General features: G+C 47.7%; 1 protein-coding gene across 2 annotated transcripts in view; it reads right to left on the bottom strand.

Moving 5' to 3' along the window:
* The window catches only part of vta1 (vesicle (multivesicular body) trafficking 1), a 138,023-nt gene that overhangs the window by 74,146 nt on the left and 48,877 nt on the right, over positions 1-15,000 (bottom strand). For both annotated transcript variants that reach the window (XM_056294847.1, XM_056294848.1), the window contains exon 3: positions 9,056-9,183. In XM_056294847.1, coding sequence (XP_056150822.1) covers positions 9,056-9,183 — 128 coding nt within the window. The remainder of the gene's footprint in view (positions 1-9,055; positions 9,184-15,000) is intronic.

Genomic DNA, 15,000 nt, shown 5'->3' with positions numbered 1-15,000 from the left:
TAGAGAAGACAGGCTGTGTCTGCTCTGTCCACAGAGAGACAGACCTGCTGCCTAGAGAAGACAGGCTGTGTCTGCTCTGTCCACAGAGAGACAGACCTGCTGCCTATAGAAGACAGGTTGTGTCTGCTCTGTCCAGACAGACAGACCTGCTGCCTAGAGAAGACAGGCTGTGTCTGCTCTGTCCACAGAGAGACAGACCTGCTGCCTAGAGAAGACAGGTTGTGTCTGCTCTGTCCAGACAGACAGACCTGCTGCCTAGAGAAGACAGGCTGTGTCAGCTCTGTCCACAGAGAGACAGACCTGCTGCCTAGAGAAGACAGGCTGTGTCAGCTCTGTCCACAGAGACAGACCTGCTGCCTAGAGAAGACAGGTTGTGTCTGCTCTGTCCACATAGAGACAGACCTGCTGCCTAGAGAAGACAGGCTGTGTCAGCTCTGTCCACAGAGACAAACCTGCTGCCTAGAGAAGACAGGCTATGTCAGCTCTGTCCACATAGAGACAGACCTGCTGCCTAGGGAAGACAGGCTGTGTCCGCTCTGTCCACAGACAGACAGACCTGCTGCCTAGTGAAGACAGGCTGTGTCAGCTCTGTCCACAGAGAGACAGACCTGCTGCCTAGAGAAGACAGGCTGTGTCTGCTCTGTCCACAGACAGACAGACCTGCTGCCTAGGGAAGACAGGCTGTGTCTGCTCTGTCCACAGACAGACAGACCTGCTGCCTAGAGAAGACAGGCTGTGTCTGCTCTGTCCACAGACAGACAGACCTGCTGCCTAGAGAAGACAGGCTGTGTCTGCTCTGTCCACAGACAGACAGACCTGCTGCCTAGAGAAGACAGGCTGTGTCTGCTCTGTCCACAGACAGACAGACCTGCTGCCTAGAGAAGACAGGCTGTGTCTGCTCTGTCCACAGACAGACAGACCTGCTGCCTAGAGAAGACAGGCTGTGTCTGCTCTGTCCACAGAGAGACAGACCTGCTGCCTAGAGAAGACAGGCTGTGTCTGCTCTGTCCACAGAGAGACAGACCTGCTGCCTAGAGAAGACAGGCTGTGTCTGCTCTGTCCACAGAGAGACAGACCTGCTGCCTATAGAAGACAGGTTGTGTCTGCTCTGTCCAGACAGACAGACCTGCTGCCTAGAGAAGACAGGCTGTGTCTGCTCTGTCCACAGAGAGACAGACCTGCTGCCTAGAGAAGACAGGTTGTGTCTGCTCTGTCCAGACAGACAGACCTGCTGCCTAGAGAAGACAGGCTGTGTCAGCTCTGTCCACAGAGAGACAGACCTGCTGCCTAGAGAAGACAGGTTGTGTCTGCTCTGTCCACATAGAGACAGACCTGCTGCCTAGAGAAGACAGGCTGTGTCAGCTCTGTCCACAGAGACAAACCTGCTGCCTAGAGAAGACAGGCTATGTCAGCTCTGTCCACATAGAGACAGACCTGCTGCCTAGGGAAGACAGGCTGTGTCCGCTCTGTCCACACAGATGGGTGGAGACAGTGCAACACTTCCTGCTACAATGTAGCACATATGAAGACTTAAGAACAATGTTCTTTGCAAAAATTAAATGTAAATTCCAAGACTTGGGACCCACTCTCTGACCAGACTAAAATGACTTGGACACACTGTCTGACCAGACCAAAATCACTTGGACACACTCTCTGACCAGACCAAAATGACTTGGACACACTGTCTGACCAGACCAAAATCACTTGACACACTCTCTGACCAGACTAAAATGACTTGGACACACTGTCTGACCAGACTAAAATGACTTGGGACCCACTCTCTGACCAGACTAAAATGACTTGGACACACTGTCTGACCAGACCAAAATCACTTGGACACACTCTTTGACCAGACCAAAATGACTTGGACACACTCTCTGACCAGACCAAAATGACTTGGACACACTCTCTGACCAGACCAAAATGACTTGGACACACTCTCTGACCAGACCAAAATGACTTGGACACACTCTCTGACCAGAACAAAATGACTTGGACACACTCTCTGACCAGAACAAAATGACTTGGACACACTCTCTGACCAGACCAAAATGACTTGGACACACTCTCTGACCAGACCAACATGACTTGGACACACTCTCTGACCAGAACAAAATGACTTGGACACACTGTCTGACCAGACCAAAATGACTTGGGACCCACTCTCTGACCAGACTAAAATGACTTGGACACACTCTCTGACCAGACCAAAATGACTTGGACACACTGTCTGACCAGACTAAAATGACTTGGACACACTCTCTGACCAGACTAAAATGACTTGGACACACTGTCTGACCAGACCAAAATCACTTGGACACACTCTTTGACCAGACCAAAATGACTTGGACACACTCTCTGACCAGACCAAAATGACTTGGACACACTCTCTGACCAGACTAAAACACAACATGTATTTGGGGAAAACAGTGTCAGCTCATAGATGGAGCAGCGAGACATGTCAGGTCATGTCCCAGCCTGAGAGACAAGCAGCACAACGCATGACAGCTGCAGTCTCCTCACCACCCATGCTCCACCTGCTGATCTACTTGTTTCTTTATTGTTATTGTTGTTTTATTGTTTCTTTATTGATTGTTACAATATTGTGTTGATGATCATTATTAGTGTTATTGTGTACTGTCCACACTGTGTGTGGATGTTTTGGCAACATTGTTTTAAAGTTTTCACACCAATGAAGCACTCTGAATTGAATTTAATTGAATTGAGAGAGAAAGAGAGAGAGAGAGAGAGAGAGAGAGAGAGAGAGAGAGAGAGATACAGAGAGAGAGAGAGAGAGAGAGAGAGAGAGAGAGAGAGAGAGAGGGAGAGAGCCCGAGAGGGAGAGTGAGAGAGAGGGAGGGGGAAACAGAGAGGGGGAGAAGGAGAGAGAGAGAGGTGGATACAGAGAGGGAGAGAGACCGAGAGGGAGAGTGAGAGAGAGGGAGGGAGAAACAGAGAGGGGGAGAAGGAGAGGAGGGAGCAGAGAGAGAGAGTCAGCCAACATGTGTTGAAGTACTGAAGATGTGCCAGTCATTTAAGCCAAATCACCAGGGTGAGGGCATTTGCCTGAGGGGAGGGGGAACACTAAAAATTAACGAGTTCCTTAATTAGGATGATGTTTAATTATCTAAATCAGGAGGGGAGAACTGCCTGTTTTCAGAGTACAGGGATTAAAGCAAAAAAAAAAAAAAAAAAAACTTTTGACTGAAAATGTTGTCAAGTCGCAGCCAAGTCATATTCCCTGTCTGCAATTTGCAAGACGTGTCCAGGTGACATGACTTGATATGTAAAGTTATGATTTCAGCACCACTCCACACCTAAGTACTGCTGCTGCTCTCTAATGCAGCGACTGGCAGGAGGGGGTGTAGCAGTGACCGGGATGGCTCGGAAGAGTGGGGTAATGGCCGGATACAATTGGGGAGAAAGGGGGGGGACTATACAGGTAAATCATGCATGCATACGATTTGTCTTTTGAAAGCAGTGAATGTTATCCCAGAGTAAGAAGTCAGAACATATGCTGTGGCGTCACTTTTAATGCTTCCGCTCTACAAGTGACTGGCTCCTTGTTCAGTTTTTTCAGTAAGACTTCACACGCTGGAGTTGTGTTAATTCCAAACAATATTTCGAATACATTCTACAGGAATTTACAAGTGTAGCACCTCGTCTTTGGTCTGTGTGTTGAGCAGCAACAAATGAATGGTCAGGCTGTATGGGTTCATGCACGTGTTTTTATTGCGTCCGTCAGTCAGCGTCTATTGGAGCGAGGAGGTGTCGATATCCGTGTGTGCTGATGGAACCTTCGAGCCTCCTGTGTCCTTTATTCCAGCGTGGCCAGAGGAACTCTGAGCGGCCTGGTAGCTCAGAGTGCTGTATAGTTCTCCTCAGCGTTTCCTCGTTGAACACGTTGTGATTCCTCTTGGTTAGCTGTGTTAGCTAATGGTAGCCTGTAGTCCATTCACTCTGCTAATGAATGCGCTGTATAGCTTACTATGCTACTTAATTAGCTAGCGTTACACAAAACTCCGAGTCAGATTCTTCTGCTGCTCACGAAACAGCCAAACATCATCCCGTCACAGAATGTCGAGTTGACAGTCCACAAATTGGTATGAACGTTTCCTGAAACTTTTGGCATTACTTTTCCAACAAAGCCAACACATTTCTCAAAACTCACTTCCTTATCCCCTAACACACCGGCGCTCTCGTCCCCGATGGCAAGAAAAAGCACGGGTGACATTTTGTGGTTACAGCCAATGCCAACCAACACCACAAGAGGACGCTATGAATACAACAAAATGGCTATACAATGAAATGTCACTAGAACATTACTCCCTTGAGAACAACAACACAACATTTGACGAACTTCAACGTACCAATATGCGGGTACTTCTCACTCTCGCTACACAAGCAAAGGACGTGTCTGATAGTGTGTTTATGTGGGTGCATGTAGGTGCGGGGGGGGGGGGGGGGGGCGCTTGAAAATATTTTCATTGACAAAAGAGGAGCCCTGCAGAAAAAGTTTGGGAACCACTGGTTTAGACTAAAATGGTCGCTCAGCAAACCTTCTCTTTTTGGGAAGTTCAAGTTCATAATGGACCGCCAGGAGGCTGTGCATCCACAGACTGACAGGCAAAACGTTTTTATTAGGTTGACTTTTCAGCTTGAGTGCTGCACATTAAATACTTTTTTCTCCCCGTTTCCTGTTCTATCAACTTGGGCACTGTGCAACAGTCTTATAATGGCAGGAAAAACAACGGGTTTTGTGTCCGTGACTGTCCACTGCTAATCCATACTACTGGGCCTGTCAGCCAAATAATGTTTGTGCGGTTACGACTTTATGATCAAGGACCTCTTGTTGTTGTGGTGATTCAAAACCTTTGAAAAACCTGTTTTATACTGTAATTGAGTGCTAACTCCTCAGCTGGTTTTCCGCCTAAGTCCGAGCACTGGAGAAGAGGCAATACGCCTGGCAGTACCTCCATATTCTTTTCCCTTCCCCCAGTAGGCAAAAAAAGGGGTGGTTTTTCTCCAAGTCCGAGCACTCCTCTAGTTTGCATTTGGTGTCATTTACTTTCAATTCGTAGGCTAAACGTGACCCTGCCAAGCGCAAGGCTAAGGTTAGCTGGCCAGCTACCACCTGTGGCAAACCGTTATCGATCTGTCCATCGTTCATGTTGACTCTTTCTCACCGATCTTGTTGTTATTCCGTCATTTCCAATTCTGAATGTCTGATCCGTCACTCAGAACTATCGGCGTTAAGTTAAGCAATGCTCTGTGTTTACTGGGCCGTGTCACACGCACCCTGTAAACAATCCCATTGGCTAGTGAGAGTGACAATCTGCAAAGAACAACATCTAGTTGGATGCAGCTCTCATTTTTTTTTTTACAACATCGAAGTCCACAAACGAGATCGAGAATGAATGGGAAGTTACCCCCCCCCCTTTTTTTTCCCTTGCTCCTCAGACCTTCACTGATCTCATAAACGGCCTTTGTGGAAATGACGGAAATCCGTTGTAGCAACGGATAACTTAATCCCTGAGAGTGATTAAGTTATCCTTTCCTAACAATGTGAACAGGTGACAAGGGGAGGACAAAAAGAGCTGAATAAGAAAGAGAAAATGGCAAGGAGAGGAGAGAAAAACACAAGAACTAGATGACAAAAGTCTGGAAAAAATAGTTCAGTCCAGTCCAGTTCAGAGTGGACCACACTAGACCAGTCCAGATGTGTGTTAGCCTGAAAGAAGGGTTTTGAACAGAGAAGGTGGAGGGGCCTCACGATGCCAGTCTAAATCTCAAGAACTTGGCTCACTTTACAGTGAGATTTCAGTTTGGAAAGGGTTCATTGGGAAGCAATCGAGCCCAGCAGCTGGAAGCCGAAAAAGCCATGATACAAATGCGGAGGTCAATCAGGCCCTGGCCATAGGAACAGTACAGCAGACTTGGTCCAGTGAAAGCCTCCAGTGAAAGTTCTGGCACCCTGTAAACCGGTGCCAGAACATTGAGGCAATCAAGTTGTTAACAATCAAGACTCTCCACCTATAGGACAACTGAGGCTGGATCCAAGTTCATCTAGACCATCAGGCACTGACCTTTTCAATTAAACCCTCCCAGTTTTTGCTCAGAAAGCGGTCACTGCCCAGAAAGACACCTAGGCATTTTATCCCTTCTGTATTTCCCTGCAGCGCCGCTGGTAATGTCGGCTTTTCTTTATTGTTCCACTCCCCCAGCAAGAGACCCTCAGATTTTGACCAATTGACTTTTACAGAGGAAGCTTGTTCGTATATGGTCAATTTCTGCTTGAGAATTTGTAGATCGTTTTGAGTTGTTATGAAAACCATGACATCATCAGCGTATGCTGATAAGCTAACTGCAGTGGTGACGTTCCCTGAAAAGGTTAGCCCTGGGAGCCCCTGCCTGAGCTGAAATAAAAGCGGTTCAATGGCCAGGGAGTACAGCATTCCAGATAAGGGACAACCTTATCTTATACCTCTCTTATTAGAGACAGGTCGGCTGAGTCCACCTCCTACCTTCAACAGAACACTGGCTCCGGAATACAACAACTTGATCCAGTTAACAAATTTATCCCCAAAACCTTGAAGTGTTTTCAACAGATAGCAATGATCAATCCTGTCAAAAGCCTTCTCTTGATCTAAGGAAAGCAGGCCAACATCCAGCTGCTGGAGCTTAGACATGGCAATAATGTCCCGTATCAAAAAAAGATTATCCTTAATTGTACGGTCAGGAACACAGTACGTCTGGCTGTAATGTACAACCGTATCCATACACTGTTTGAGTCTATTTGAAAGACATTTTGCAATTATCTTATAATCAGTACATAACAATGAAACTGGCCTCCAGTTTTTCAGTAGGCCAAGATCTCCCTTTTTTGGTAACAGTGTCAGGACAGCCCTTCTACAACTCAAAGGTAGAGTTCCAGAGTCCAAACATTCTTTAAATACATCGTATAAGTCTCATCGAATTAGAGTCCAAAACGTCTTGTAGAATTCTGGAGGAAGTCCATCAACTCCGGAGGCTTTGCCACAGCTGAGCTGCTGAACCGCCGCAGACATCTCGTCAAAGGAGATGGGGGACTCCATCGAGGCCACCCAGCTGAGGCAGCCCCTCCAGTATCTCCTCCACACAGTCAGAGTCACAGGTCTACGCACTGAACAGGCCGCTGTAAAAGTCTATGGCCAACTTCCTCATCCTGATGGATCAGTTGTTGTTGCCCCACTGGAAAGTTTGAGATGCATCATCACATTGCTCTTTCTAATTTTTCTTTTGAGTTTAAAGAAAAAAGAAGTTGTGAGCATCTATGTCTTTGATGGTGGCGATTCAGGTTCTGATTAAAGCACCCTTTGCTCTCTCATGTAGGAACCTACCTAAAGCTTTCCTCCTACTTCCCAAGTGCTGCTGTTACCATCATGTCCAATAATTACTTCGTCTTCTAATATTCTGAATTTCCCTCTCTAATTCGTCGAGACGGATTTTCTCTACACCGAGAGTGTGTTGTTTGTATTGCTGACATAAGATCCTAATTTGTGTTTTTTCTACCTCCCACCATCGAGTTAAGCTCTCAAAATCTTTCTTCCTCAGCCTCCAGTGACTCCAGAAGTCAGAGAAGAACTGACAGAAGGCTTTATCCTGCGTTAGCGCGCACATCGAAGTGCCAGTAGGAACAGTGTCGAAATTGAACTTGTAAGGAAAAATCTGCCACTACTAAATGGTGATGTGAAAATCCCAGAGGTGATATCGTGGACTTAATCAACCTGTTGTTGTATGTTTGATTGAGGTGAATCCTATCCAACCTGGCTGCCCTCACACTACCCTCGGCAGGCAGCTTTTACCCATGTGTACTGCCTAGCTGTTGGATTAAGCGTCCTCCAAACATCCGTAAGGTCGTTTCTGCAACCACAGTGGACAGAAAAGAAGCTAGACGGTGGATGGGGCTCTTCTGAGTTTCTCTCAACTGTAGGGTGTGTAGTGCAATTCCAGTCTCCTCCCACCACTATGATTGAGCCACTATTAAACTGTTTAAGTTTATCCCTCAGTTTGCTAAACAATCTCAAGCGATCAGTGCCTGTGTTATAAGCATACACATTATAAACACAAAGGGTATTTCTCGGCTTGTTGCCCTGAACTACTTGGATTCTGCCCTGCTCCACTTCACATGTCAAAACATTTGTCAAAAGGAGGCGCTGCGAGAAAAGAACAGCTACACCTGCACTAAAGTTGGTACCATGCTCAAAAAAGCCTGGCCTGCCCAACTCATTCCCACTCTATCTCGTTGTCTACAGAGCCGTGTGTTTCCTGTAGGTGGAGCACATCTATGTTCTTAGCTCTACTCAGCTCAGCTACCACACCTCGCTTAACTCCATCCCGTCCTCCATTATTATTTAGACTCCTACCCGCAAACTTTCCATTTAAAAAAGAGAGAAAAAGAAGAATGAGACAGTGAAACCTTTCAAAGAGAGAAAAAAAAAAACACCTTTTATGTATCACCTATATTTCAGTTTTGAACAGTTAAAGGAACTTTCCTCCTCTTTCTTTCCTAAGTTTTGTCAGAATCTTCTTTAGACGAAACCTCTTCTGTTTACTGAGCTCTTCATATCCAGCCGTTTTTCTAACTTTCATAACAGAGGATAGTAGGGGAGAGGAGGGGAGTAGAGAGGCGAGAAGAGCCTAGGGGAGAGGAAAGGAGGGGAAAAGAGAGGAAAGAAGAGGAGAGCTGAGGAGAGGAGAGGAGGGGAGAGGAGAGGAGGGGAGAGGAGAGGAAAGAAGAGGAGAGGAGGGGAGAATAGAAGAGGAGAGAAGGGGAGGGGAGAGGAGAGGAGAGAAGAGGAGCGTATCGAAGAGAAGAGGAGAGGAGAATAGGGGACAGGACAGGAGAGAAGAGGAGAGGAGAGGAGGGGAGAAGAGAGGAGGGGAGAGAAGAGGAGAGTAGGGGAGAGGGGAGAAGAGAAGCGTATGGGAGAGGAGAGGAGAGTTGGGGAGAGGAGAGGACAGTAGGGGACAGGAGAGGAGAGAAGAGGAGGTGGGGGCGGGCGGGATTGGTTACTTGTGGAAGCGTCCAGCGCGGTCCTCATTATCGGCGTACAGAAACATCTTCAAGGCGTAGTTCTCGATGTGGGCATTCCCAACCACCTCCTGAGTCACCGACTCATTGTCACTCAGCTCCTTCTTCATCTGAAAAACACACAAAGCAAGGGAGACGGTGACCTGCAGAAACACAACTGTCTGTCATAACAGCAGACCAAGACATGGCTTTGTCTAAGTCCCCATTGTGTGTAGTTATGTCTGTTTGTCTTTTTTTTCTTCTTCCTAATTGTATCTGGCCAATTACCCCACTCTTCCGAGCCATCCCAGTCACTGCTCCAACGGGGAAGGCTGCAGACTACCACATGCCTCCTCCAATACATGTGGAGTCACCAGCCGCTTCTTTTCACCTGACAGTGAGGAGTTTTCACCAGGGGGGACACCCCCCCCCTAACAGGCACCCTGACCGACCGGAGGAGGCACTAGTGCAGCGACCAAGGACACATACCCATATCCGGCTTCCCACCCTCAGATATGGCCACTTGTGTATGAAGGAATGCTCGACCAAGCTGGAGGTTACACGGGGGATTCAAGCCACCCGATCCCCGTGTTGGTAGGCAACAGAACAGCAAATGTGCAGTTAACATCGGAGACAAACACACTGAGTCCTTCACTCAGAATAGAGGGGTGTGAGACAGGGCTGTGGGCTTAGCCCGACCCTGTTTAATATATATATTAATGAACTGGCGTGCAGCTGGAACAGTCTGCAGCCCAAGGTCTCCCCCTGTGTGACATGGAAGTGTAATTTTTGCTTTATGCAGATGATCTAGTTTTGTTGTCACCACCGCAGGTGGGCTGCAACAACTACTAGACCTGCTTGAGGACTATTGCCAGCACTGGCCCTGGCAATAAATCCAAAAAAGACAAAAGTAATGATCTTCCAGAAGAAGCCCAGATGTCAGGAAAATAGATACCAGTTGACTCTAGGTAGCATCACCTTAGAGCATACGATGCAGTATACTTACCTTGGTCTATTATTACAGCATCAGGGAGTTTCAGTAGGGCAGTGTATAACCTAAAACAAAAAGCTCGCAGAGCTCTATATGCAATTAAAAATAAATTCTTTAACATTGATATACAATCTCCATCTGGTGCAAACTGTTTGATAGTGTAATTCTGCCCCTTGCACTATATGGAAGTGAGGTATGGGCCCACTCAGTCTTTCAGCTACACTAGATGGGACAAGCATCCAGCAGAAACCTACATGCTGAATTCTGTAGAATGATTCTGAAAACACAAAGGAAAACACCAAACAACGCATGTAGGGCAGAATTAGGCTGGTTTCCATTATTAATAAATGTACAAAAAAGATCTCTAAACTTCTGGATGCACTTAATACAAGCCCACAAATACATTGCACTTTAAAGCTCTGAAAACCCAAGAACTGAACCCCAAAAAGAGTCCCCTGAAGCAGCTGGCTCTGAGACTCACTAACCCTTTAACATAAACTAAGACCAACAACCTCAGGCCAGATCCTCACCAAATACAGGCTCAGTGACCACAGTCTAGCCATTGAACAGGGGAGACACAAGATGATGTGGTTGCCAAAAGAGCATCGAACATGTGGGTCAGTGCATGACAGACGAGGTGGGACAGAGGGCACTTCCTCCTTAAATGTGACCCATGTGAAAAACAGCGCCGGGCTTTGTCCAGGAGCTGGAACATGTGACTCCAGAGTAACAGGACATGGAGGACGCAGGGTAAGCTGCGGGGGGTCCTGGGAGGGGGGCAGCGGCGAGGCATTGCAGCAAGATCTATATTTATCCTGCCACAACCTGAGAGACAGTGGGGGACGGCACCTGTTGCTACTGTTGTTGTTTAATATCATAATCATTGTTGTGTTGTGTTGTTGCTGTTATTATTATAATCATTGTTGTTGTTGTTGCTATTATTATAATCATTGTTGTTGTTGTTGTTGCTATTATAATCATTGCTGTGTTGTGTTGTTGTTTTACATGCTTTGGCAATATGTACACAAACGTATGTCATGCCAATAAAGCACATATTGAATTGAATTGAATTGAATGGAGAGAGAGCCACAGAGACGGAAAGACAGAGAGAGAGAGAGAGAGAGAGAGAGAGAGAGAGAGAGAGAGACAGAGACAGAGAGACACAGAGAGCAGACACAGAGAGAGACAGAGAGAGAAACAGAGAGGCAGAGAGACAGAGACACAGAGAGAGACAGAGAGAGAAACAGAGAGGCAGAGAGACAGAGACAGAGAGACAGAGAGACAGAGAGACAGAGAGAGACAGAGAGAGAAACAGAGAGGCAGAGAGACAGAGACAGAGAGACAGAGAGACAGAGAGACAGGAGAGAGACAGAGAGAGAAACAGAGAGGCAGAGAGACAGAGACAGAGAGACAGAGAGACAGAGAGACAGAGAGAGACAGAGAGAGAAAACAGAGAGGCAGAGAGACAGAGACAGAGAGACAGAGAGACAGAGAGACAGAGGCAGAGGACAGAGAGACACAGAGGACAGAGACACAGAGAGAGACAGAGAGAGAAACAGAGAGGCAGAGACACAGAGAGAGAGAGAGACAGAGACAGAGACACAGAGAGACAGAGAGACAGAGAGAGAGAGACAGAGAGAGACAGAGACAGAGAGAGAGAGAGAGAGAGAGAGAGACAGACAGAGAGACAGAGAGAGACAGAGACAGAGACAGAGAGACAGAGACAGAGAGACAGAGAGACAGAGAGAGACAGAGAGAGACAGAGAGAGAGACAGAGAGACAGAGACAGAGAGACAGAGAGACAGAGAGAGACAGAGACAGAGAGACGGAGACAGAGAGAGACAGAGAGAGAGACAGAGACAGAGAGACAGAGAGAGACAGAGAGAGAGACAGAGAGACAGAGACAGAGAGACAGAGAGACAGAGAGAGACAGAGACAGAGAGACGGAGACAGAGAGAGACAGAGAGAGAGACAGAGACAGAGAGACAGAGAGGGACAGAGAGAGAGACAGAGACAGAGAGACAGAGAGAGACAGAGAGAGAGAGACGGAGACAGAGAGAGACAGAGAGAGAGACAGAGACAGAGAGACAGAGAGAGACAGAGAGAGAGAGAGAGACAGAAGAGAGCAGGACACCTTCAGTAAAGTTGATCCAAACAGAGAAATGAAGAGAGGAGCTTTGAGGTTGGTGACTAATAACTTTCTCTGTCCTCGCCTCCGTCTCCCTGCTCCGGTCAACACCCTGTCAACAGCAACTGCTGGATGGTCAAGCACACATGAAGCACACAAAGACAAACACATGTATGTGCACATGCGTGCACACACACACACACACACACACACACACACACACACACACACACACACACACACACACAAGTACAGCTGCTCACATAAATTCTTGTATACAAACATACGTAATCCCTTACACACTCATATGTACTCTGGCACGAACACATCCACCCACACGACAAAATCAAACACACAACACACAGGGCGTGTGTGTGTGTGTGTGTGTGTGTGTGTGTGTGTGTGTGTGTGTGTGTGTGTGGTGTTACAGGGTTTAACGGGGCTTTAAGGTTCCTTGTAAAACCACCAAGTCAAACAGACTTCTTCCATCCAGCAGGTGGACGTGACCACTCTGAATACACACACTGTTCACTGGCTTCCCCATCTGTGTGTGTGTGTCTGTGTGTGTGTGTGTGTGTGTGTGTGTGTGTCTGTCTGTGTGTGTGTGTGTGTGTGTGGGGGGGGGGGGGTCGCCGGGGTTATTCAGAGTGCACTTTGTTGCCGTGTAACCTGCCAGAGGACTGGGAACACACTGTGCCGGCTGGTCAGGGAGCAGAAAGGTGGAGGTTTCAGCCACCATGATGGGGTTCTGGTTCTGACAGGCGGACAACCTCTGACCTGTCATTACATCAGCTCGTGCTTTCACATGAAGCACACTGAAAACAGAGGGCTTAAGTGCCTGTTAATACTGACTTTCTATGCGTCCGGGTGGCATAGCGGTCTATTCTGCTGCCTACCAACCCGGGATCGCAGGTTTGAACTCTTGTGTTACCTCCGGCTTGGTCGGGCGTCCCTACAGACACAACTGGCCGTGTCTGCAGGTGGGGAGCCGGATGTGGGTATGTGTCCTGGTCGCTGTACTAGCGCCTCCTCTGGTCAGTCGGGGCACCCGTTTGTGGGGGGGGGGACTGAGGGGAATAGCTTGATCCTCCAATGCGCTACGTCCCCCCTGGTGAAACTCCTCACTGTCAGGTGAAAAGGAGCAGCTGGTGACGCCACATGTATGGGAGGAGACATGTGGTAGTCTGCAGCCCTCCCCGGGTCAGCAGAGGGGGTGGAGCAGCAGAGACCGGGACGGCTCGGAAGGTGGGGCAAGTGGCCGGATACAATTGGGGAGGAAAAAGGGGGGAAAAGCCCCCCCCCTCCCCCCAAAAGACTTATGCACATCCATGTGGAGCCAGAGGGAGCTGAGCTCGGGTCATGCTGTGTGAGGGTACCGCAGCAGTTGCAGACTGGAGGGAAGGAGTCGCTACTTACACGAGGAAATTGTCCCTCTGCAAACTGAGCATTCTCTCCCTCTCTCCATCGTCACTTAACGAGGTCATTCTCACTCGTCCTTGTCCCGTTTGCTCTCACCATCTTTGTCAGTCATGCAAAAAGAAAAAACAACGGAACCTACTTATCTCCGTCTGTCTCTCTGACTACCTCTCCTTGTCCCCGCGCTGTCTCCCCCTCCTTTTCCCACTTCTTGTTTTATTCATTCACTCATTCATCACCAGCTGCTTCTCCGGGGTGGGGTCGTGGTGACAGCAAGCTAAGTAGGGCACTACTCCAGACGTCCCTCTCCCCAGCAACGCCCTCCAGCTCCTCCTGGGGGATCCCAAGGCGTTCCCAGACCAGACTGGACATGTAGTCCCTCCAGCGAGTTCTGGGTCTACCCGGGGTCTCCTCCCAGTTGGACGTGCCGGTAAACCTCCAAAGGAAGGCGCCCAGGAGGCATCCTGATCAGACGCCCAACCACCTCAACTGGCTCCTTTCGACATGAAGGAGCAGCGGCTCTACTCCGAGCTCCTCCGGATGTCCGAGCTCCTCACCCTATCTCTAAGGCTGAGCCAGACACCCTACGGAGTGAAACTCATTTCAGCCGCTCGGATCCACCATCTCACCCTTTCAGTCACCACCCAAAGCTCATGACACAGGTGAGGGGTTGGAACCAAGACTGTTAAGCACTTTTCCTATGAATATTTTAACTGCCTGTCCTTCCAACTGTGCCCCAACACCACCCCACTACGTATATGATTTACATAACTTACATTATTATATTTTTAATGTAGGCCATTTCAACAGTGCCCTTTAAATTGCTTTTCAAAACAAGCCCCAGTCCCTTACCCCATTGGGTGTAATGTTTTCTACCCTCCATTGGTTGCTGTGCATCATATCTACCCACCCCATTGGGTGTTATAGTTGTGAATGTTTCCTCATCTGATTGGTTGCTGTGCAACTGAAATGAGGGCGTGGCGCTGGGCAGCGTAGCTGTGGGATTCTTTGATGAACCACATTAGCAGCTGATGATGAGTGCACCACGCACCAAACAGGCCTGTAATGCTATGTAGTAAACTTTTTGACCTGTATCTGTGTTTACATACATACTACATAATCATACATACATACATACTACATACATAGTATCTATTATAGTATGTATATTATATAGTATGTATATATATAGTATATATATATATATATATATATAGTATATATATATAATATAAATAAAACTTTGTTAAAAGTGCTCAACAAATAAGGAGCAAAATAATCCTGTGAGTCAAGTAAATCGTTTATGGGACAGTACAGGCTGTTTCATGTGATAAGCATCATCAGGGGTCAGTAAAGCTACAGGAGGAAAGAACACACCATTACTGTCTCATCATGCACATCACGTGCACAGCG

Source organism: Lampris incognitus, chromosome 15, assembly GCF_029633865.1.
Source record: "Lampris incognitus isolate fLamInc1 chromosome 15, fLamInc1.hap2, whole genome shotgun sequence".
Classification (NCBI taxonomy): Eukaryota; Metazoa; Chordata; class Actinopteri; order Lampriformes; family Lampridae; genus Lampris; species Lampris incognitus.
Note: the sequence above shows the minus strand (reverse complement) of the source record. Positions and strands in the feature narration are given on the sequence as shown.